We start from the raw sequence: 24451 nt of genomic DNA, 5'->3' as shown, positions 1-24451 counted from the left end.
CATCAACTGAATCTAATTCCTAAATATATGTTATATTCTGCCACCATAATAACTAGAAACAACCCCAAATGTGGAGCAACACATGAAGACAGTGTTCATGTTAAATGTGCAGCAGCACTGGGAAAGTCTTTTGGGAAAAGTGGCGCATTGGGACATTAAAAACAAACCCATTATCTGACAAAAACCCTGTGAAGAGAGCCACAACACAAAGGCAATCCTGCCAGCGGAGAACATTAACATCCAGAGGTAAAACGTGTACAAAGGCCGCCCATCTCTCGCTCAACAGGCTCAGGGACAGCCTGCCATTATTCTCTGTTGTCTCTGCTGACCACTTCTCATTTTAATTACAGGAAATTCAATCGCCCCCTGTTTTCACTCTGGCTCCCGCCTCAGAGCAGATCACCCAGGTAACAGAGGCGGAAAAAGGAAAAATGTTTCAACCCTAGCTGGGCTAACACAGTTGTGCTGTGTCAAGTGGGTTAAGTCACATGAGCCTAAAGAGGCGTTCAAAACCACACGCCATTAAAGAAATCATGTAACAGTAAGTACAGCTTAATGAATGAATGAATGGACAGAAGTGATCTGAATTTGAATTTCCTGACCAACTATGAAGCGCTGTCTTGTTTTTGGAGCGGTTCGATGAGCATATTTCATTCACATTTTGACAGGAGAATTTTACCGTAGAACCCTACACCAACACTCGCACGAATACATGTCTGCACTTGCACGCCCGTGCACGCACATATCGAATCGGCATGCCGGCATACATTCACTTCCTTAAGAATTATTCTACTTTTAACTTTAAACTGTACTTGTTTGACTATAAACATCTTCTGAATATCCCCCCAAAAAAATAAAAAAATATTCATGTTCCCCACAACAGTAATAAAAGCTAATTTCCTACTGAATGAAAGACCTTTTGATAAATCCATCCTACAAATATCTCCTTCTCACACTTCCAGCATACAGTGAGTACACCATGTACAGTACACTCTGAACATTTAAAACGGTCGTCGATGACACTGTTCCTTTCTCTGTGGGTTGCTTTTTGGGGTTATTAATACTTGTTGTGCTCAGAGGAGGAGGTTAACTATTTGTAATGTGTTTGCAGAGTCACTTCCACTGGCAGACAGAAGTAGCTGTTGTTGTTTGCTTTAACCAAACAAGATAAGGTCTGATGCCGGGGACATTTGTTCAGATACTGCACTGAATCATAGTTCTGTTCTTGGACAAAGGCCTTGTGATTAAAAAAAAAAAAAGCGTGCAATTAAAAGAGAATATTATCTGATCTCAACAGGTCGGGAATCTAAATCTAAATGGACCAATAAAGACACACCAGTTAATTGATTATCTATTCCAGTTTAATCTTAATCCTGCTATCTTTATAATCCTACTCGCCGGCCTCTTTAAAGTGACAGAGAGCAAGGGGAAGAGTAAAAAAAAAAGAAAAAGAAAAGCAGAGCTCTCCTGTCATGTCTCTATCCAGACTGAAAATGTTTCCCGAGCAAACACATGAGGTGGCCAATACAAAGGCGGTCAGGCGCTGAGCAGGCATGCCCAAACATGCAAACAGAGGCCACACAGTGCCACTTGTGAGGCTGGAGAAACTCACAGGACAAACCTCACAATCTGCGCTCACTGATAAAAGCCAAACAGAGTCGAGAGGAGGCCTGAATGGGGCAGAAGAGGAGCGACTGCAAACTTGGGGAGGACTGTTGAGGTCTGTTGGTTGACAGTTGGGTAGTTTGTACGGAGCCATTAGCTCACTGCTGGAAAGCCAAAGGAAAGCAGGGGACGTTTAAGTTGGTGCCAGTGGTGACAACATTGACTCAGCTGACTGGAGATTACTGGAAGCCAGTTCTGGAGAGCTGGATGACCACGGAGAGCAGAGGAGCGGCTGCTCCTTTTTCAGTTAGTCACACTGAGATTTCTTGAAAAAGAATAAAATTAAAATAAAAAAATGTGCAAGAAAACTGACTTAAGGTAACACAATGCAGGCATGCACGATATAGAGGACGTGTCCGATCATGTTTACAAGGAGGAAGCTATAGCTGCTGTTTCCAGATTGGGAAAAAAAAAAAAAAAAAAAAATGTGGAGCTGAAAAGCTGCCAAAAACAGTAGTTGTTAACAGCTTAAATACAGAAATCTATGATACCTGGGGGCTTTTTGGCTCTTGTCACTATAATTTACTCAACAGAGATGTTTAAGATTCTTTTGATTTTATAGCCACATAAAAAGTGTGCCCTCGAGAAAGAGTTGATACAGCTACAACGGTTCCAAACCGGTTTTAAAGGATGGAAGTCACAACTCACAAATGAACAATCATAAACACTCGTGATAAAGAGATAATAGTGTTCTCTAAATTCTATAAATCAGACCTATCGTGTAAAACTGTATCCAGACATTCAGCTTCTTTTTACCGTGATGACATTGTCCAGGGTGAAGCCAGAGCTCTCTGTGCCCAGTTCGGCCAGCAGTTTCTCGAGAAGCTCGGCCCGACTCTGAGCCAGACGACAGGGGATGTTGTATTTGAAGGGCTTCGCCAGCTCACAGGGAATCATCTGCAGGGCCCGGACATCCCTCAAAACAGCAATTTCCTACACAAGGGAAGGAGGAGGGGGTGACCTGAGAAAGACACAATGCCTTTGAAATTGATGGTGTTGAAATGGTGTGACGTGTTTGTATACTTACACCTTTAAATGAGAAAAACTGTCATTTATCATTCAGCGCAAGCATCTGGCTAAAGCGACAAGTCCTGACAGAAAACACAACTCGGCCTTATTTGCATGGCACTTTAAGAAACAACCTCGAAGAAACTGTTGTAAATGGAATGAGGCTGGGTCAAAAGCCAAGAAGTAAACCAGAGCTCAATTAGTGATTGGAAGACAAATCCAACCCCAGAAGGGCCGAGCGGCTCTGCCTGCGAAGCACTGAGCTCATGTCCAACGTTGCTTTTTAACTCAACACACCCATGCATGACTACACTGCAACAAACCCTTCGAAGCAAATGTGCGCACACAGCATGCGTCATCTCTCCTTCCCGTGGCCCAGTTCCACTCGTCTGGACTCACCCAGCAGCTCATAATGGTGCTCTCACCAGTACAGTGCCTGAATAACAAACACCAGCTCACGTAAGATGAACTACCACCAGTGGCTTTGGTCCAGTTTAAGGAGGCCTCCCAGGCTTTAGCTCGAAGGTTTTGGGAAAACTTGCCAGCACATCTAGAAATGTCTCTATGAATCGAATACTGGTTCAACTTAGGAGAGGTATCAAAAAACTGTTTTGCACTGTTCTACAATAAAAAGATAGAATGATTCTCATAAATGTATATTGATACAATATACCACTGACAAGGTCGGAGATGTTCATAGTAAGTCATTTTAGCATTTTTAGAAGAAAGGAAATTGTCAAATGTATTATTTGAGTTGTATAAAAAAAGCTGCAAGGACAAAAACAAAGGTACATTCCACAAAATTACGGTATCTTGAATTGTCTAATAATGAAGATGATAAAGAATGTTATCAAAGAAATAGATAAATTAAAAAAAAATTTAATTCCTCCCATAAAAACACAGATTAGCAACAAGATGCGTAAGCCCCTGCAGACTTAAATTCATTAAAGTGTAATCTGAAATAGTATTTTAGTGTGTCGAATTCATTTTGAATTGTCCAAATGTGGTTTGGGGGTCGGTCGGTGAAACCTGTCCTGACATCTGTTCATTCTATTATTAAAGTCTGAAGTGTCATCATAACATAAATATCTCCTTCAGTTTTTTGTTTTTTACAGAAAATGTGGAGGCCTCTCGCCCCGAAGGAAGTGCTGATCTTCTTGGTCCTTCTTGCTCCCTGCGTGGGTGGCCACAGATCATCCCCCTCTTCTTCTGTTACACCAACCTTCTCCATGTCTTTGTCCAACACATCCACTATATCTTGTCAGAGCATGTTCAACCCCCCCCCCCCCCCCAAAACAATTCAAAGCTGGCCCTCAAGCCATTAATGAGTCTCTCAACTGGTTGACACTCAGTGGCTCAAATTCATTCCACCCAAACAGAAAAATCTTTGTCAATCTCAATGCCTGTCTCTCAAAGACATATTAAATAGCTGATTTAAGGAAAATGTAAAAAAAATGTCAAATTAGATTAAAAAAATGGAAAATGTCTGCTTAATGATGAAGTTCTGCTCTTCTGCTCACTAATGCCAGCTTTGGGATCTTATCAGAGAGGGACGTTTGGTCGGCACTAAATATTTTCCCTCCACAATCTCAGCTTGGTAATTATCTCTTGTCTCCTGCTCACGCTCACCCAAATGAGCTCAGTCCCCAGGGGGGGGACGGGAGTCACAAGTTTCCACACAGTCAGGGAAGTGGTGTGTTGTTTTTGGAAGAGGTATTTAGGTTCAGAAAGATAAAGCAGCTGATACTGATGACGCTCTTACTCCAATCCAAAAATAAAAGACGCAGTGTGCAATGACAATCGTTTGATCTGTTTTCTCTATGACCGTTACCTGTAATGAAAAGTTCTCTGCAAGGCTGCAGCAGGTTGTGGTCATACGACTTATGCCAACTCTGATAACTAGATAACTAGACACGGGCAAGCCGTTGTCTGATTTGATGATATGATGGAATGAATTTCAAACTAGGCAGAAGTAAAACCCCTTTTACACGTTTCTTCTACTAACATGAATTTCTTGCACAGATTATCTGATGTTTTCAGTTAAGATACACCAATGGAATCAATGAAACACAAATATATAACTGTAGTACACCTGTGTTTGTACAGTTCAGGTATTCATAAATACAGCCTCTTTCTTCAAATAGACTTGTTTGTTTGTTTTTGTTTTTTAATGGTTTGCATCTGAACTATCAACATCTTCCCAACACACTGAAATACAGATTTATTGTTTGAGTTTTTAATTCTGACAGTTATAAAACACATTTTGTATGTAACCCAGAAAAGGACATGATTCATGATGGTTTTAATTTGACCAAACTCACACATTTCCAACATGTGTCAGAAATCATTTATCAAGCAACAACTAAGTGTGGAAACGTCTCCACTTCTTCATTTTTCTTTCAAATTAATTAAAGCACAACCAGGATTCAATTGTTGAAAATTGGCTGCTCCTGCTATGTTTCTAGCTCATCGTTTTTCCCTCCAGTCAAACCTGAGTGATACTTCAAACATGAAAATGGTGACATGGTGGTTTGCATGTTTTGCCAGTGATTGTGTGGCTTTACTCTGATTTCTTCCCACAGGATGCATTAGCTATATTAAAAACGTTTCATGAAGAGAGTTTCTATAAATCCAGTATATACTCATGGTAGAAGTGGCCAGTCGCAATTTGGCCCCATGGCAGTGAAGATGAATTTTTTCAAATGTAGATATGAAAATATATATTCAATACTTTGATTGTATGTATCTCATTATATTCGAGAGAACAGTATAACAAGATTACATAATCCACAGTTTTATCTAAAAAAAAATACTGAATGGGTCTGTGGCATGAACATCACATATTTGGAATATTACATTTAAAATGAACTAATCTCATTCTGTCAGAAAGTGTGATGGAATATTCATCTAAATAAAATGATTTTTGTTTCCCCTGCACACACCAGTCTCCTACACAAACGTACGTTTCATTCTGAAGGTTTGTTTTTCAATGGAAATCTCTAAGATTGTAATGCGGCACGATGCTTGATGGAGGAAAACTAAAGACATTGTTTGGATTTTTTTTTAACGAGGAGAGAAAAAAACTTTCTCTTCTCGGGCTCGAGAGACACAAGGTTGGAGGAATGAAGGCAAGCTCAAGCATGAAAAGCTTTGGCCACAAAGGTTGATCAGGAAAAAACATCAGGGAAATGTAGAATCTGGGTCCTAAATCAAGCTGTAAGAGTATCACAGTACCAGTATGAAGGAAGCGACTGTGGCACGTAGATGACTCGCAGGGTCTCCACTCCTGGCCAGCAGGTTGGGACAGGTCTGCTCCAAACAGTGGGTCATCTCGGGCCGGCCCAGCCTCAGACCTGGGATTACCTGGCTCAACAAAACCCGCAGCAGCTTCAGGGAGGCATGGAAAACCTAAGAGTAAGAGTAACTCAACATTAAGATCAAACCTCAATGGACTTCCCGACACCCAAACACACTCCTGCATTGAACAGTGGCACATTGGATGAGCAGGAAAATGATCCGCTAATATCCTGATGGGTAAGCAAGTGTGCTCGGCGACTCTTATTCATTACCAGACCACTGTCAGTGGCTTTCAGCAGGGATTACAGGATTACAAGACCAACTTTGTTGAAACTGTTTGTCCAAAGCAGCCAGCTCTGAAAAGAAAAGCGCTTCAGGAAGAACCCTGCTAAAACATGTGTATTTGTGAGTGAGCGCCTTGTGTTTTAACAGCAGGGATGTTAGTTCCGTTTGAAACAAGAATGCATGATCCCTGTGACATATAGAAGGTGTTGACAGCGAAGGAGTGAACACAATCATTTTGCCTCAAAGCGGTGTTTCTTCGTTCCTGATCGGGCTGCCCTGTTGATGGTCCCTGCAGTTTGTTTTTTGTCATGGCCACTGCATGAAGTAAGTGTAGTATCTAAGCTCACAGCGAAATGTTACTCAATCCTACAAACTGGTGCTCAAACTTGGCCAATTGGAACATGACGACGCTGGTTTCTGAAATGACTCACAGCTGCGGCTTTATCCAGAAGCGACTTCTTGACCAGGAAGACTGCAGCTCTGATCGTGTTTCTCAGCTCCTCCTTGGGGCTGACGACTGATACCGCCAGAAGTCTCTCGTACACAGACTGCAGAGCATGCTCTCTGTTGCGCCAGTTCTTAGAATACCACCCAGCCACCTGCAAAATATAAGACACCATAGAGTAGCCAAAGGGATTTGAGACAGACTGCACATATAAGTTACGTCGGATTGTATCACCGCTGATTTTTACATAGATGGCGTGTGATGTATTTAGGTCACGTAGGATTACAGTATTATTGTGTTCTCTAACCAAGCTCTCTCCAAACACTTCTATTGGTAGGCCAGCTTCTCTGTGGGCTTGTTCTGTCAGGGGTTCTGGCTCTCCTCTCATCTCAGGGCTGTCTGGAGTCATTTGCAAATCAGATTTGGGAGAGAGCGCCTCGGCTGGGCTCTGGATGACCTCCGGGAGCTGCTCTCCCCTCTGAAGGGCCGGCAGTGGCCTTTCATCATAAGGTACTGTACTGACCTGTCACAAGAAAGAGGAAAAAATGGCATTCAGATTTCCATTCATCCATGTTTCACACTGTTTTGTCCTGTTCAGGGTCAGAAGAAGCTGAATCAATTCCCCCACGCCAAAGCAGAGTACACCTGGACTGGCTGTCTGTGTGAATGCATGTGTTGTTTGCTCTGTGGTGTACCCTGCCTTCACCAATAGTAATAGTACTCAGCATCCTGCAGTCCCAAGTTAGACGAAGCACTATGCAAAATGGCTAAAGGAAACATTTCATTATTGGTACAGATATGTTCTAAATAGACAAGAAAGCACATTCTATGCAACTTGTTCGATCTACTGTATGAAGCTCAAAGAAAACTGATCAATATTTTCAGGCATAGACGCAACATCCATTCTCTTGAAAAATTGATCATCTCTGGCCTTGTTCATCTTCTGAATGGGTCAATCCTTCAACGCCGGGATGAGAATGACAGATATCGCCCTCTCTAAACACACCACAGCTCCAGCCGCTGAGCACCGTCTCCTTCGCCCCAGGGCCAACTGGCATCCCGCTGCCTCGTACACAAGGCTCAAAGCCCTGCCTGAGGGCCAGGTTGGCAGCCGCCGGAGTCAGCCAACTGTTGCACGCTTTTAATTAAATAGTGAAACCTAAACCTGTAGCAGGGTCGTTCTTAGTAGGTGGTGAGTAAAGCATAAAAGAAACCGGCGATCATAATCCCCCTGTGTGCTCTGGGTTACAAAACTACAGCGGCCTCAACAGGAAACATGTTCCTGATGTGCTTCAGTGGGCTAGATTTATTTTTATTTTTTTCGGGTCTAACTGTATCATTAATGAGAAACTCATCACAAACAGTCTTGACAAAGTTGCGCTGTTTTATATAATGTGGTGGGGTGGTGTATGAAAAGGGGGATGCTTACATCAGTCTCGGGTACAGCAGGCCAGGCGAAAGCAGAGTCAGGTGTGTTGCTAAATTTAGGTGAATGTCGGGGTTGATGACTTTTTTTCTCCTTCCTGAGTGTGTCTGGGAATGCCACAGGCTTGACAGGGAGGGACTGATGACCCGGTGAAGGCAAAAAGGGGTTTTCCATCTCTGTGAGTGAAAGATTTCCTGCCTTTGAGATCTGGTGACATGGCAAAGACAAAAAGAAAAAGAAAAACAGTGAGAAAGTAAGTGGTAAAAATGTCCCACTATTCCTCGGCTTTCCAAAAGCCTTTTAAAATGAATATAATGAACAATTTCATGACCCAATCTGCTGTTTGTATGATCAGGTGACAAACCATTGTCGTGTCCAGCAGGTTGTGGAATTCCAGCTGCTGGTAAACACTCCTCCGATACTCCTCCATCACATCCTTCTTTTTCTTGGCCAGGTCATAATCTTCTTTTTCAATGGCACATCGCTTCTCTACGTCATATCGAGCCAAACGTTCCCCCACCTGAAAGAATGTCCAAAAGTAAGAGAAGCCTTGTAGATACACGGTGACACACTGAGATATGTGAGCAGCTTATGAGGCTCATAATGACCTTTTTTTTCTCTTGACATAAATTTGAGTCTGATTTAAGTAAAGTTAAATGGAGGATTTTATTTTTTTTTTAAATTGAGAGCTTATAGGATTTACTGCACTTTAAGGCATAAATCTTTATTTTTCAGTTTGAAAAAGTCAGTAAGTTATATATTTTTTTATTCAAAAGCTTTCTTTGGCACTGGTCTTTGATAAAATTGTTGGGGGGGGGGTTTGGTCTGTTTTTAACTTTTACACAATTGTTTCAGTTTAACGCAAGTTTGATCTCACTTTTATATCTTTTCCTAATTATAACTTGTGTCAACGACTATTTGTTAAACTATATAGATTTAGGCCTGTTTATAGGACGTGATCGTGTGGCTTTAATGAGACAAAAACACTTCGATTTTACAGTAAAGGACAAACTTGAGTTTACTAAAGATTTTAAATTAATGCTATTAATGTGTGAATTGGTCTTATTGTTTGAGTCCATGATGTACTCTGGCTCTCACACTGGATAGCGTGACCCAAATCCTACTCTGGGTAAATCCTCGATGGATGGATTTTTATTCATTAAGTCAGTTTGAGATGAAACAGGTAGTACCGTCTCCATGGCAACTCCAAACACTTTAATTTTATTCAACACAGAGGAGGTGAAGTAAGAGAATTATGACGAGGTGGTGCTCTGCTGTCAGATCTGTTGTCTCTCTGCCATGTGCTATCAGATATAATGTGACACTAAAAATCCTCCTCTGACATCCAGACGGTTGCGATGACAAGGGATTTTCAGCATGACCACGTCCACAACCCTAATACGCCATGCTAACAAGACGCTTGGACGTGTGTGTGTGTGTGATCTGGTTACAGAGGGACTTGTGGTTGGACGCTGAGGAGACACAACCCAAAAAGCCTCTTGCTGCAGCTGTTGGGCTCATTAAGAATTCATGGTCTGCATGGCAACGCCGTATACAAAGAAGGTCAGTAACAGGAATTTGAACAATGTTTAACAACTACTGTTACAAACAGTGGTGAAAACAAACGAGACGCCTGGAAGAAAAAGATATCCAGGTCAGGATGTGCATGGGAAACATATTATGGTGAGCGGTGGCAAATGCAGGTTGATGATGTCTTGTTGATTCGTTTTGTTAACTACAGAAAATAAAATCGACTGTTTTATGTAGTTTTCGGAGCATGGTCTGTCACTCTTTTGGATCTCTACTACTACAAGCCTCTATCAGATACAGAAAATAACACTTCATAAATGCCACCTCAGTTTTTTTATGAATAGCTCTTAAGAGGTTTTTTTTCCTTCTTCATAATTTCAGATAAATAGCATGTTTTGAGGCTCCAGACAAAATTTCATTTGGTGCGAAATCCTGAAAATGGCTCTTTTGGTCACAAAATTTGCAGACCCCTGGTCTAAATGTATGACAGCCTGCCAGCCTGCAGCTACCTTCTGCAGGTCAGCGATGGCCTGCTTCAGATGCTTGGCCTGCTCGTTTTTCTCCTGCCGGACCATGTCCTGCTTCTTTTGGTCCAGAAGACGAATGATGTGAGCCACTTCAGGGTCCTGGTACATATCGAAGGCCAGGTCATCCAACGGGGAGATGGTCTCACATTTGCTGTGGTGCAAAAAGAAATGAAACAAAGGAAATATTTCAGAGAAGTCTTGGCTTGTCACTGGCTATATAATCACACAGATCTTTGAGAGAATGCCATTGTTGAATACAAGAGTCATCATCAGACAAATAGGCTGGTTATTGTGCAATTCCCAACCAAGGAGGAAAAACACTGACTGTCTGTCCCGACCCCACCCCCAAAGGAGTGAGGCCCTGAGGTGAAGCGTCCCTTGGGGGTGGATATAATAGAAAGAAAAAAAATTTATTTTGAAATGTGTTTCATCTTTGCATGGGCTGCCACCTGCATCGTCCTCAGATGCATGTGGCCTCAAATGCCTTATTGGTTAGCTTCCAGACTAAATGGCTTTGTTGAACACTGTTATTGTCACAAGACAGAGAAACCAGGGTTCAATGGCCTAGCCTCACCCCATGAAGGTCGTGTCCAAGGCGGCTTCCAGCTGGGTACTGTTGAGGTAGTGTTCGATCAGCTGCTCTCTGCTTGGCTGGGGGGAAACAGATGGACAAATCACACACACACACGTGCATATATACTCCTCTATTACTGCGCTCAGGAAAAACCTGACCATTGTGTCCAGATCACATTAGCTTGAAGGTGACTCTCAACCCCCCCCCCCCCCCCCCCCTTTAATATATACTGAAACTAGCAACTACTAACAGAATGACATCACCAAAAACTGCAAGGGCAGTAAAAGAAGATCACACACACACACACACACACACACACACACACACACACACACACACACACACACACACACACACACACACACACACACACACACACACACACACACACACACACACACACACACACACACACACACACACACACACACACACACACACACACACACACACACACACACACAGTTATTGTTCAACCACTCCAGGCCAAGGCTATATAGAGACAATCCAACCATGAACACTGCTATTAGCTTGAAAGCTAATGATTAGACAACCAGAATAGCCTACTGATGACATCGTTCTCACTTATCAGCACTAAAAGCACATTGAGCATGATGAAGGACAAACTTCCTCATGGAGCAGAGGACCACCTCCTTTCAGTCGCTAATGAATGGGAACAAGAGTGGCTTCTGCGATCACACACACCACTGTCTGCCAGCCTTCTGCGAGAAGACACGACAATGTGCAAGGGGCAGGAAGCATAAATATGACTTTATATGTCACATTGTTTGGAAAAATATAAAAGGGAGATTGAAAGTTGCTTGAAATCAATACAATTACAATTCACAGAATCATTTTAAAATGTTTAATTTCTATTCAAAGAAAAAGCCATGAAAGCATAGCCACACAGGCAACCGTGCTCCTGTGCCTCTGTCTTCTGTGCCTGTGGCCAGCAGGTATTATATATTGCTTTAATGAATGAAGCGAAATACGATTTGTCATCAGACCCAACAATATTTCAAGTATTAGCAGCTTTACTCTGCCTTTTGTCTGGGTAAACGTGCTCTGTATAGTCCGAAACCCATCTCTTGTGTGAACAGGAGCCTTGTGTAAAATGACCACACTGTTTAGAAAAGAACATTTCATCGTTTTATTTCCGACTCATTGAATCAGCACCAGCCTCGTGCATAATTTGCACTTCGCTTTACTTTTATCTCATTCGTTTATCTTAAAAAGAAATGTCCACATAGGTGATATTACTCCCCCTTCACTGATTAGGTGCGCTGCTCCGGCACGTTATCAGTTATGGCCTATCAGAAGACATTCACTACTCAGGCTGGTATCAGCATCAGCGCAACAAAAGGTTAATCCTAATTGTCCACCTTTTGGCTACTTCGGTGTTGCCAAGTATTCTGAAGAGAGTACTTTTGTTTTGTTTTGTTTTACAAACTTCCAGAGTAATACGTTTTAAATCATATTGTTTTAGAAAAGATGCTCTGCAGCTTGCAGACAGCACTACGGAGCCCAAGTGGAAAAGTAATGGTAAATTGATGTTAACAGGAAGTATATTTAAATAAAAGATAATACAAACAAATGTTAATATATTAATGGAGGCCAGACAATTACACCAGAAGTGAAAGCATGAGGAATGGAAATAAGAAAACAGTGAATAATGTTGATGAATGGTTAAAAACAAACATATATTAGAATTATCAGTTCAAAGTCAAAGTTCAACAAGCACTATAGGAATGGTTTTTTTTTAAGCATAACGACATGTACTACAGCAAACTGGGGTGTATTCTTCAATAATTTAGACAAACTAACCCTTTAATACAATGAACGCTTCAACCTTTATCTTAAAATTCACACCACCTGAGCACCTCAACGGGACGAACACGAGTTCCATCCATGGAGCAGGTAAAGGAGAACAAGATCTTACCGACCCTCCAGGCAAGATCACTGCTGTGATGGAGGTGCTCAGAGTCGGATTAGCAGGCAAACAATGCACAGCCTGTTCAGCGGAATCTGTGCAAGTGTGTGTCTGTCTGTCCGTGTTTCTATCCGATTGTGTGTGTGTGTGTGTGTGTGTGTGTGTTTTCTCTCTCTCTCTCTCTCTCTCTCTCTCTCTCTCCCTTCTCCCCCCCCCCCCCCCCCCCCCCCCTCCAGGAGCTGTCCGTCTGCAGGAATATCTGATTACACTGACTAACTAAAGGCCTCCTGTTTGATTACATACTGCCGTCCCTTTGTCTCTCATCACTACAGGACTGACACATACATACACACGAATACACGCAGGCATACACACAATTCTGTTTAACAGGTGTATGTAAACATCTGCTTACGCATTGGATTTGGATGAGTGACTCCACACCACAAAATCATAGAACACGAGAACAGCATCAAAATGTTCCACAGACCAGAACCCACCAGAAGAGCAACAAAGATGGTTTTACATCCGGTTACTTGTTGAGCGAAGCTTCATGGAGGATAAAGGAATTTGAGTTAAACCTTATACTTGTATATCTGTTTTGTTTCGCCAAATGAACGGGGGTAAGGGTTTAAAGTGTCACTATGGATTAAATACTTAAAAACCGATGTATGACGACAGATCAAACAGCTCCACTTGACAGATGACGGCAGCCACATTTGCACAAAGCCACAGCACAGCATCACCACCTACTGCTGAGCGGACGCAGGTGCGGCAACGAGTGGGAAGAGAGCTCACTTACTATTGTGTTAAAGGCATTGCCTTCCAAAGACTCTCCCAGAACATTAATGGCAACCAAAGCAACCTGAAATCATAAAGACATGTTGATGAGGGTGAGGTTAAAAACAGAAACTGGTTAATCAAATCAAAAGTCAATGTGTGGGGGAAATGAGTGAGCACTGGGAAGGGAAGATTTGATGTATGTGATTGCAACTGGAGATCATTTCTTTTTTCTTTTTTTTTTTTATTGTGAAGGTTTTAAAGGAAATGATCGTACTTGCCGATAGATGAAAAACAAGCCTATTACTGATCTATATGACTGCACTTAAATGAGAGTTTTCATAACGAGGAGCATGCAGGGAGACTGCAGTGCATTTTACAGCTCAAAATCTTCACTATTCATTACACAGAGACTAATTTATCCTGATATCAATCCTTACATTGTGAATGCTGCAACAAATCAAATGAAGTTATTCTAATTAATAATTTAATTCAGTTTACCAACCTTTTTCTTGAGGGAATCAAATATTTACTACTGTAAGCGACCCCCCAACCCCCCCCCCCCATTCATTCACCAGCTTTTCACTGGAAAAAACATGTTAGTTCCTTAAACCACCTGCAGATTGCACGCATTAACCCTTCCCAAATCCTCTCAAAATAATTTCTCTTTGAAGCACACTAGCCTGCGTACCACAATTTAACAGCAGCTTTTAAAATAGTTTGGAGATATTTCTTCTTTCATTCCTCATTAGATTTCTACAAATACCGACTACAAGTATAAATCCTATCTCCATGCAGTGATAGCCATATTGTTCTGGCTCTGCATGAGACAAATCTTTCTGTATTGCTACCACAGGAGTACCTGATTGTGGCGATTGCAGCGGTTGGCGTGGTTTCGATGGAAGGTTACTTTCAGGTACGTTCCAACAGCATCCACGTGGACGGACTTCAGCTCACGAGCTTTGAATCCTGTCTTCTCGTTGTCGGAAAGAGACACATACCTGTGGAGACAGGAGAGAGTGAAGCTGCTGGAGAGTGACCTCTGCTGCGACATGCAAGCGGTTTGACTCATGGTACATTTGGGTTTGGTTAAACCAGGGAGCTGAAACCTTTATGAGCAAAAGGGCCGCTTTTGTCGGCTTTCCACCAAAACAATTTTAGGCGAAGCCGCAAAACACGTTTAACCTTTAAAATGAGGCCAAGACAGGTTTTTATGTATGGTTTTGAAACACGTACAAAATTTTGCTTTTGTGAAGTTTCGATCACAATTTAGGATGAGAAACATTTCATGACATTTTCAGCTGTTTTTTTTTTTACCTGATTTTTGTGGTTTCACCCTTCGTATTTTTTTTTGACAATGCTGACAATATCTATTTTATCTATTTTGGCTCCCTTTTAAGCAGTTGTGCTTGTTTTCCACTCATTTTTAAGCTTTTATTTTTTTTATTTAAGTTGTAGTAATTCTTTAGCTGTTTTAGCATTCTTCCCTATTTATGACGGTTTTACATATTTTTCTCATATCAGCTATTTTTCAAAGCCCTTTTGGCCAAGAGTTAAGAGTCCTTTTGAAAATGACTGGTGTGTAAATAAGCAAATAATACGATCAAATGTTTATTTACTCATAATTTTCTGAAAGCTTCAGAATGGCTAAAGAGCCACTGTATTGGGTTAAACATTACTCAAGCAGTTTATTGACCTGTACGATATCACTTAGCTGTTATTTGCATATGCAAGTGTTTTGAATCTTCAAAATGCAAATAAAAAAAAGGATGTAAAAACTAAGCTGGCCTCGGTTGCAGTCTCACCCGAGTCTGCGGAGTTGCCCGGGAAACCCTGCTGTGTTGCTTTCAGGGAGGGAGTCTCCGATGTGGAACTCAACCTTGGCTGGGATCAGGTACTGGTGAGCCAACAGCTGCAGCTTCCTCACCCTGCATCTCTCTGCCAGCTGGAGGGTGATGTGCTGCGGGAAGGGACACTGCCTGCAAAACATTCCCGTCACAGAAATGTTGTTGTTGTAAGAGCAAACAAGTAACTTCAGAAGAAACAGACAACAAGTGCACTCTGGAACAAAACTTTTGACTGCTGTAGAAAAAGGGAAAAACAAGAATAATACACAAGCAGATACTTCATTTGGGAGTGAAAAGTACACCTTGACACAGCTTTTCTTTAACAGAGTAATATTGAAAATCTTGAATGTGCAATTTGAAGACAGACTTTGTGTACCTGCAGGATCTCCAGCCACTGATGGTGGGGGCATGGACCATAAGTTCTTTAGCACTGAATTTGTCCTCATGGCTTGAAGAGTCGACCACAACGAATCCTACCTTCCTGGGCATCCCTCTAATGGAAACTGACAAATCACAGTGGTTTAATCAGTTCACGATACCTAACATTTGTTATAATCGTGATAATGAGGGAAAATGTTGAGATTTCTTAAAGCATCCAATGACCATCAGCAACTTTCTAGATAAAGAATAAAAAATAAGTTGTAAGGACCCATTCATCTTTTAAACACCTTTATCACACTCACTGTCACACTTACAGATCATTAATCACATGGATTCGGACTGTGTGAGGAAACCGGAGTACATTGGAAAAACTCACACATGCACAGAAAGAACATGCAAAGCCTCAGAGTAAGGACCCATAATCCCAAAAAACAGACATTCAATGCTGTGACAAAAGTGCTCACCACTAGATTAGGATGCTAAATTTGTCAATATGTTACTAAGGAAGTAATAGGGTTAGTTATCACCTTAGAGTATACCCAAGAATGTGATCTTGGCTTATATTAGAATTACATTGAATGTTTTTCATTTGTTATTGTTAGTATTCAGAATGTATAGACAATCTTGTACCATTAATACATTTACAGAAATAATAAACTAAAGATAATCAAATATGTATGATTATAATCATCTTGCAGCGGATTCGTAGAAAGATCTTTCAACAACAGATGTCTTGAGTGAATGTCGAGGGCAATGCAAACAACTTTTATTTTCAAACAAATATTGCCCAAAAATAGTCTGCATAAGTGCCCCATGTTTTTGTTTGTTTTTTAATCTACCAAAGTGCAGAAAAATAACTAATCTAGTTCAAACTGTGGGCTAAAACACACCACCAAGAGTTTAGTGACGACTGTCAGCGCACCCAAGAGGCTTAAAGATCTGCTGAGGGTTTTAATTTGGTCTTTTAGGACCGGCGTTTGACCAAATCAAATATTTAAAAGGTTCCTTTGTCACGAGCAGCTTGCTCTGCGGGTTTCTCTGGATACTCTGAGTCATTACTCAGGGTGCACAGCCTTCCTGAGGAGAACATAGGTTCATTTTTACAGATTGGAAGGCGTAAGAGGGGCGGGGGGGGGTTAGCATGCGCTAACTAAAGTCAGACAGCACAGCTCAGCTCAGGTAGTCTCTGAGTGGCTAAACTTCTGTTGTCATTGTCGCGCTACATGAGATACATGTAAAGACTTTAAAGACACATTGTCCTGTAAACGATTTAAAGAGGTATCCTCAAGAACGTTACCTTGCTGTTGACAGCTCGAAGCTGCAGCTCATCTCCATAACCACCGGTGACAACAACCACGCGCGCAGGCGCAGTCGCGACCCTGAGTCAGCGAAGGACTGTGGGATTTGTAGTTTCGTTGGTATATTCTGTAGTTTTGTAACTTGTGTTTTAACCTATAACCAATGTAACCTATTTATAACATCAACACAAACCTTATAAAACATGTATTAATGCATTTTTTATATCTACTTCCTGATTGCCGGGCGAAATGACCCATAACAACAAAACACCGGAAGTACAATCGTATCTTCACAATAAACGAAGTGACAATCCTGTACACTAAAATCTTACATTTGAACTTATTTATTTACGTTTTTAAATTAAAAACTAAAATATTAATTGGCAGAGTAAGATCCTAAAACGTAAGGATGGATAAATGGAGGACTTTTTCGTGAAAGTTTAAGAAGAAAATAAATTAATGGGATAAGGTTCAATATAATTTTTTTTTTAAATGGTAATAACGTAAGATGACATTATTTAAGTGAAGAGTTCAGTATCAAGAAATTATGTGAGAGTTTGTGAATATAGTGGCAAGATTAAAAGTCAAAATTCAGATAAAATTCACATAAGAAATTTCAAAACTGACCAAAAAAAACTTGTTTCACGTTTTAAGGATGATATCTATATTCCAAGCGTAAAGTCCAAATATTATTCTTTCACTTTTGGATTCTCTGGCTGAAGAAGTTGATTTAATTAAAAACAATTAAAAATAATTCGATTTGTATCTTTAAATCACAAGTATGATCATATAAAAGGTAACCTTTCTCTCTGTATTAATAAATCTACTAAATAACCATGAGTTTAAGTTTATACAGTTGTATTATTCAATTAAACCTTCACGTTATATTCTTGAACCTTTGGATTTATCAGTCATTTCTTACACTGGAATACGATAGAATAGTCACTTACTTAGAAAGATTAAAACGGAAGTTGTTTTCTCAGCGTAGTCGCCAGCTTCACAACATCTGCTTTCCTCCGGCAGCAGCATGGAGGACCTTCAGAATTGGCCAGAAATAGAGAAAGCAGCCGCAGAGAAGAGGCGTGAGCTGGTTCTCCAGGGTCCTGCCGTGGACAAGAGGGTCTCCCACCACGGGGGTCTCAGCTCCTCCATCTACTCCCTGACTCTGCTCAATTATCTGGAAGTCAGTCAGTGTCCGAGTCTGTCTGAGATCCACGAGGACATCCAGCGGCTGACCAACCTCCAGAGCCTCATCCTCTGCAGGAACAAGCTCGCCTCCTTCCCGGATGTGGTGGGCAGCCTGAAGTCCCTGAAGGTCCTGGACCTGTCGGTCAACAACCTGACGGCCCTGCCGGAGGGGATCACCCAGCTGAGGGAGCTCAACACCCTGAACGTCAGCTGCAACCGCCTGGAGGTGCTGCCCGGGGGTCTGAGTCAGTGCACCAAGCTGTCCACCATCAACATCTCCAAGAACCAGCTCACCGGATTCCCCGAGGATCTCTTCTCCGAGCGGCTGGACCTGCTGAGCACCCTGGTGGCCTCCGACAACTGCATCCAGGCTCTGGGTGCAGAGGTCCACAAGCTGGCTGCTCTCAAGGTGGGCTTGGAAACAGATTTTTAATGAAACCTGCTTTGAAGGCACAGTGTGCAAGGGTGAAGTCCATGATGTGGCAGTAGTAGGAGCTGGAGCCAATCCCAGTTTACTATCTATCTTCTGGGCTAGGGGCGGGATACACCAGTCCATCACACAGAGACAGACATCCTCTCACATTGACCCCTCGGGGTAATTTAAGGTCAGCAGTCAACCTCACATAGCATGTTTTTGTACTGTGGGGGGAAACCGGAGAACCCTGAGGTAACACATATACACATGGGAAGAACATGCAAACCCCACACTGAAAGGCCCAGGCCTTCTCGTTGTGAGAGAAATTACATGTTGCAAAAGGCTAAGCAGACTGTAACACATTTTATGTTTCCGTGCATTCATGATGTGCACTCCCAACATATTTGGCCACTCAGATGGAGCCCTACTGCAGAAAAATCTATTAAAAAAAAAAAAAGGACTGAAAGTTAATAAACTGCTCCACTTCTCAAATGCTGTGACTCTCTGGTTTCGGCTGGGTGCAATAAGAGAAAGATCACTGTTATTTGGAAGTATAAATCCCTAAGCACAAAGACATTTATTACATGTATTTATTGCAAGCCCTCTCGTGATAGCAATACTCAACATAAATATAGCATCCTTAACTAATATTGTGCAGCCCAAATTCTCTCTATGCTGTGCTTGGTGCCGATTTTTCTCTTTCCATTCCTGAGCCAAACAATCTTCTTCTTGCCTTTTATTCTGAAGGTGCTGGATCTCTCCAACAACAAGCTGAGTGAGATCCCCCCCGACCTGAGCGACTGCCCCAAGCTAAAGGAGATCAACTTCAAAGGCAACAAGCTGAAGGACAAGCGCCTTGAGAAGATGGTGAATGGGTGCCAGACGAAGTCCATTCTGGACTACCTCAGGGGGAAAGGAAGGGGCAGGCAGGGCGAAGATGGAGGCGAATGTGACGGAGGCCGCGGCTCCGATAAGAAGAAGAGGCAGCAGCAGAGGAAGAAGAAGGAGAAGGTTGCAGATGAAGAGGACGAAGTGGAAGAAGTGAACAAGATGGTGGTGAAGGTTCTCCACATTTCGGACGCGCCCACGGCGATCACGGTCACGGTGAGCGCCGAGGTGAAAGACGTCCGACCGTACCTGGTGTGCTGCGTCGTCGGAGGCATGAACCTGAAGCCGGGGAACGCGCTCAAACGCTTCCTGATGGCTCAGGTAAGACCAACACACTTCACAATGCTTTATTGATCCTCCCTACTTCTCTGCGTTTAACTCTTGATTAACCTTTTAAAAATCCGGGCTCAGCTGTTGGAGCCCAACTCCACCTCTCTGACCGCTCAGCCCCTCGTGACGGCAGAGCAAGTGGATTCACAACAATGATTTCACCTGTCTTTTTCTAGACGAAGCTTCACGATGACTTGTGTGGCAGAAGGACCATTGCAACCATTGCAACTCACGACGTGCAGCTCCTCAAGGGTCCCCTGACGTACGACGTCAAGCCTCCCGCCCAACTGAAGGTATCCTTCCAATCACGTGGCAGCTAAACACAAACCTACAAATTTCATAGTAATCTGAGTTCTCGCATCATCCACAAGCTGGCGCATCCATTTTCCTTTGCATTGTTTTTCCGTCTGCCTGTCAGGTTGTGGCACTTGGTCGGAAGGAGATGACGGCCGTGGAGCTGATCAGACATCTTCATCTGGAGGCAGAGGAGCTGAGGAAGCAGAAGAAGAGGCAGAACGTCACCGGCCTTCACAAGTCAGTAGGAGGAGATTGCCGGATAAGATCTGAACTTGTCGAAGTCGCATAGGATTTAATGTTGCGGGGGGGGAAAGGAAGTGAACCTCGAGGTCGATCGCTGCAAAAATAGTGGGGGAGTGTCGGGAGTGAGCAGATGTGACGCGTAATCATTTATACATACATTTGAGTCGGTGTTGGCAGAGATGTAATTGTGAACAAACTTTTCAAAAATTGTCTTTGTATAAAAGCTGAATATGATTCTGCCAACATTTATATCCAGTTGGACATACCCCCACTAAATATAGTGTTGTTAGTAAACAATTCAACAGAATCCTAAGAAGCCTGCACAGATGACACTATTTGAGCTTTTTCACATCACATTCATGTCATTTTTCACTGTGAAAAAGTGGTGGTGAAAGCTGCCTGTCTGAGGATGCACTGGAATGTAATTTCGAAATGATAAAGGACACAAGTAACACTCTATATCGCAGTATTGATATGACCTCTGTGTAACGACGAATACATGTTCTTCTGATTGTATGAACATTGAATGGATGATTACAAATTAAGTCGATCAGACCAAAACAATGACTTATCGAGTTATCTTATTGTTTAAGATCTCTTGTATTAACAAGATTTTTTATTTATGATAATTAATCCGACTGCACTTTTCATCTGATCTTTGCTTTCTGCTTTAAAAAAAAAAAAGAAGAAAACAAAGCTTGCAAGTTTAATTATGTGTGATGAGGCCTGATGGGATTGAAGTTTTTTTTGTTCGAGGCGACTCTATAAGAAGAAAGTACTTTGTTTAAAAACTTTGAAAGTGTCATCTCTATGAACCGGGTGATTCTATTCTTATAGATACCTGCAACTTCTCCAAGGGAAGTCGGTGTATCCCTGCCTCATGGACGCTGAGGGCCATGTGATTTCCTTCCCGCCGATCACCAACAGTGAGAAAACAAAGGTGTGAATGTGTGCACATCTTTCACGTTTGAACGAGTCTCGTGTGTCACCGACATGCTGCAATGGAACGACGCAATGAAGACATTTATCGAAATAGTTCTGTAAGCAATAGAAATGACTGCATGACTTTTCTGTGCAGATTAAGAAGACCACTAAGGAGCTGTTCTTGGAGGTGACGAGTTCAACCAGCTTGCAGACCTGCAAAGATATAATGGATGCCCTGATTGTTGTAAGCGTCGCCTTTTCCTCTCTCTCTCCTCTACTTTCCCTCTCGTGTTGATCGCGACTTGAGCCGACAAGGGAGGATTTTCTTCAAACATGTCGGTCTGGGTAGATCGTAAAAACCAGCCTGTACTCACCCCTGCGCCCCCGTTGTCTCCACGCAGAAAATGGCCGAGTTGAACAAGTTCACGGCGGAGCATCAGGAGGAGGCGGCGTCGGACGAGGAAGGGGGCGACCCCGCCGAGCCCAGCGCCCCCAGTGAGACGTCCAGCCAGCTGATAATCCAGCAGGTGCGGACGGTTGATCAGGACGGGAACCTGAAGGTGGTCTACCCGTCCAAGACGGATCTCTCCACAGACGTCGGCAACCTGACTGTGGTTTGGTAGCGGTGCGTCGGATGTTTACACCCGGTCAGATTACATGAAGTCCTTTTAACAACGTTAGGTCGGGAGACACGGGGGCTGAAGGTGATTTACTGTCTTTTCAATGCCCATTTGATTTTTTTGGGCCACCAGCCGCTTCAAAAAGTCCAGATTTTCAGAAAGAGTGGCCCGTTTACAAACCGTTGTGATGAGTTGTGTATAAATTGTAACTACACGAAGGCTAATAACTAAGTTAGAATTTTCTTAAGACTATGCTACACAACTCCACACTTTCTGAACAGTCTGATTTTGTGCCACTATTTACATGAGTTCAGATCAATTTTACCACCATTCACTTTAACCTGGACCATCCACTAGAATCGTGGTGTGCTTATTTATGGAAAGAATCCATTGCCTTTGCTTCTTTATGCTAGAAATCTAAGTAGAGTGTCAATAAAACATGTTTCCCGTTTTATTCATTGTATTTCTTATGACACGTGCAATGTTTACATATTCCATGTTCGGCCACTGTGGTTATTGATTATCTTCCATCGATTGTTAACTGATAATCACCTAGCCAACAAATTAGTGGTGAAATCTGTGGAAAGCAGAAAGAACTGAATTCAGAACCAGATATTTGTGATGATTGTTAATTCTTTTCAGTTTTTCATCTGGAGTAACTGTGTTTTAGATTTAATCAAAAACCAAAGGTTGAACAAGTTAAATAACTGTTTCTTAACTTCTGGAGAAAAATTGTCATTTCATTCACATGAAAGTAAAACGTCTTCACTACTACTTTTTTTTTTACCATAAATATAAATACACAACCAATAATATTTTAATGTAGTTTCAATTCATTTATTTCCTGAAGACAAAAATCACAAAGTAAAACGCTAAATCTCTGGCATGTTCGTGATGGGACTTACAGATGTAGAGAGACTCGGGGCCAACACGAGGATCTGCAAAAAGAGGAAAAAAACACTATTGAATTACATCGTTGAAGTAAAATAATTGTAAAATGACTTTTATCCTCACACATTCACCTCCTCCAGGTATTTAGACATGTGTACAGAGTCTCCCAAACACTTGCCTAAGCTGATGGTACAGTGGTTTTTTTCTCATTACAGATGGAGAAGGATATGAGTAGATTCAGTCTTCAGTGTGCCTTAATGCTAATGAAATATCATGCTTGTATAATGTGCAGTTTTTTAAATGAGCATTTTTATTTTTTGGGTAGTAACACAGCTACAATTACTGAAAATAGCTGTAAAGAGCTCCTGTCTCAACCTGTCATGCTCTCAGGGTAAAACTGCCATTTACTGTAGTTGGGGCCCTGAATTAAAATGAGCTTACTATTATAGGAGTGCAATCTGCATGTTGGTAGTTTGTCTCAGCTTGAACTACATTGTACTTTGCAGCGGTCATGTGACACACCAAACTCTGACATTTGTTCACATCATGAGGTTTTGTTGTTTAAATCCTTTTGCGATCAATAGGTAATTTGGTCTTGTGCTTTTAATGGGAAATGTCTGTTCATTCTGATACATAACCTGTTGCACGGAAGGTTTGTCAATAAAGCTTATTTCATCATTTTAATTTGTCTATTACACACTACTTTAATATTTTGGAACACAATAGATTGGAGGTGGGCACTCGATAACATTTGAGATTTTCGATTTGGCTCCAAACAGTACTACTTCAGATCAGCATGAACTCCATGTTTGTTTGCCTGCTAAATGAAACGCAATTCCATGGAGTGTCGCTGTGCTGGTGGAGTTACTTATTAAACACATCAACGAAATTTTGCCGATCACTATTCCTCTGTAAACTTGTTCATGCTCGTCTAAAAAAAAAAAAAAAAAAACTGTCCTCATGACGTTGACCCTTTTCTCTGCAGCTTGTTAAAAATGACAATTCTGTCCTGACAACACCCACTCTGCTCTCCTTATATAGTTGTAAAGTCCCTAAACACACTGCAAGAGGCCAATTTTCCTCTCAATCTGCAGCACCCACAAACTGGAATAACCTAAGTAAAACTGGAAAATTTCTGTTCTCTATATTATCTGATTTCACTGGTATTTTATAGTTGTATGAATATATTGGTTTAGATTTGTTGATAATCTGAACTTTCTTTCCTACTTAAGACCGTAACAAATCTCCTGCCTTTTGCTCAGTTGCCATTGTGAATTAACAGGATTCCTTAAAGATGTACAGGTTGAATAAAGGATAAATAAAATGAGTAACCATTGATCTGTGCTCAAGTATCACTCTTCAAAATGTAAAACCTCTACCATCCAATATCAGCCAACGGGAGAGGTCACCGACCTCTCCGTAGAGACAAGAACATCAACATCCAGCCTGCTCTCAGGTGAAAATGGGCCGTAGTGTTGAATACTGCAAACTGCTATCAAAAGGTAAACTGTATATGACATTTTAAAATGAGATCCTTTTAATAAATACAGACGCCAATAAAAAGGGACAAATACATTCACTCAGATCCGTGTTTGAACATGTATTTTTAAGTATCGGCATGTGTTACGAACAGAAACATGGCTTGGGGTCACCAGCGCGCCCCAT

General features: G+C 41.8%; 2 protein-coding genes across 2 annotated transcripts in view; one reads left to right on the top strand and one right to left on the bottom strand.

The window, feature by feature from the left end:
- cep104 (centrosomal protein 104) overlaps nucleotides 1-17071 on the bottom strand; it is a 29472-nt gene extending 12401 nt beyond the window's left edge. Inside the window, exons 1-13 of the mRNA XM_080469607.1 lie at nucleotides 16990-17071; nucleotides 15688-15814; nucleotides 15270-15443; nucleotides 14327-14465; nucleotides 13487-13549; nucleotides 10758-10834; nucleotides 10166-10334; nucleotides 8491-8646; nucleotides 8130-8333; nucleotides 7008-7223; nucleotides 6687-6854; nucleotides 5908-6081; nucleotides 2422-2598 (exon numbers count right to left, since the gene is read on the bottom strand). Of these exons, the coding sequence (XP_080325733.1) occupies nucleotides 2422-2598; nucleotides 5908-6081; nucleotides 6687-6854; nucleotides 7008-7223; nucleotides 8130-8333; nucleotides 8491-8646; nucleotides 10166-10334; nucleotides 10758-10834; nucleotides 13487-13549; nucleotides 14327-14465; nucleotides 15270-15443; nucleotides 15688-15800 (1830 nt within the window). The 5' untranslated portion in view covers nucleotides 15801-15814; nucleotides 16990-17071. The remainder of the gene's footprint in view (nucleotides 1-2421; nucleotides 2599-5907; nucleotides 6082-6686; nucleotides 6855-7007; nucleotides 7224-8129; nucleotides 8334-8490; nucleotides 8647-10165; nucleotides 10335-10757; nucleotides 10835-13486; nucleotides 13550-14326; nucleotides 14466-15269; nucleotides 15444-15687; nucleotides 15815-16989) is intronic.
- An 892-nt stretch (nucleotides 17072-17963) lies between these two features.
- lrrc47 (leucine rich repeat containing 47) lies at nucleotides 17964-23668 on the top strand. The gene is made up of 7 exons (XM_080470446.1): nucleotides 17964-18587; nucleotides 19341-19802; nucleotides 19988-20104; nucleotides 20230-20345; nucleotides 21189-21291; nucleotides 21430-21519; nucleotides 21677-23668. The coding sequence occupies exons 1-7, from the start codon at nucleotides 18018-18020 to the stop codon at nucleotides 21896-21898; spliced, it is 1680 nt and encodes a 559-aa protein (XP_080326572.1). The 5' UTR covers nucleotides 17964-18017; the 3' UTR covers nucleotides 21899-23668.
- Nucleotides 23669-24451: the final 783 nt, after the last annotated feature.

This window comes from Lipophrys pholis (assembly GCF_963383615.2).
Source record: "Lipophrys pholis genome assembly, chromosome: 8".
Classification (NCBI taxonomy): Eukaryota; Metazoa; Chordata; class Actinopteri; order Blenniiformes; family Blenniidae; genus Lipophrys; species Lipophrys pholis.
This window is presented reverse-complemented; position numbering and strand designations above follow the sequence as displayed.

Excerpts from the sequence above, each read along its gene's own strand:
- lrrc47 (XM_080470446.1), top strand. The coding sequence starts at position 18,018 with ATGGAGGACCTTCAGAATTGGCCAGAAATAGAGAAAGCAGCCGCAGAG. Across the intron at positions 20,105-20,229 it reads AGCCTCCCGCCCAACTGAAG|GTTGTGGCACTTGGTCGGAA; the intron begins GTATCCTTCCAA and ends TCTGCCTGTCAG. Across the intron at positions 21,520-21,676 it reads TAATGGATGCCCTGATTGTT|AAAATGGCCGAGTTGAACAA; the intron begins GTAAGCGTCGCC and ends GTCTCCACGCAG.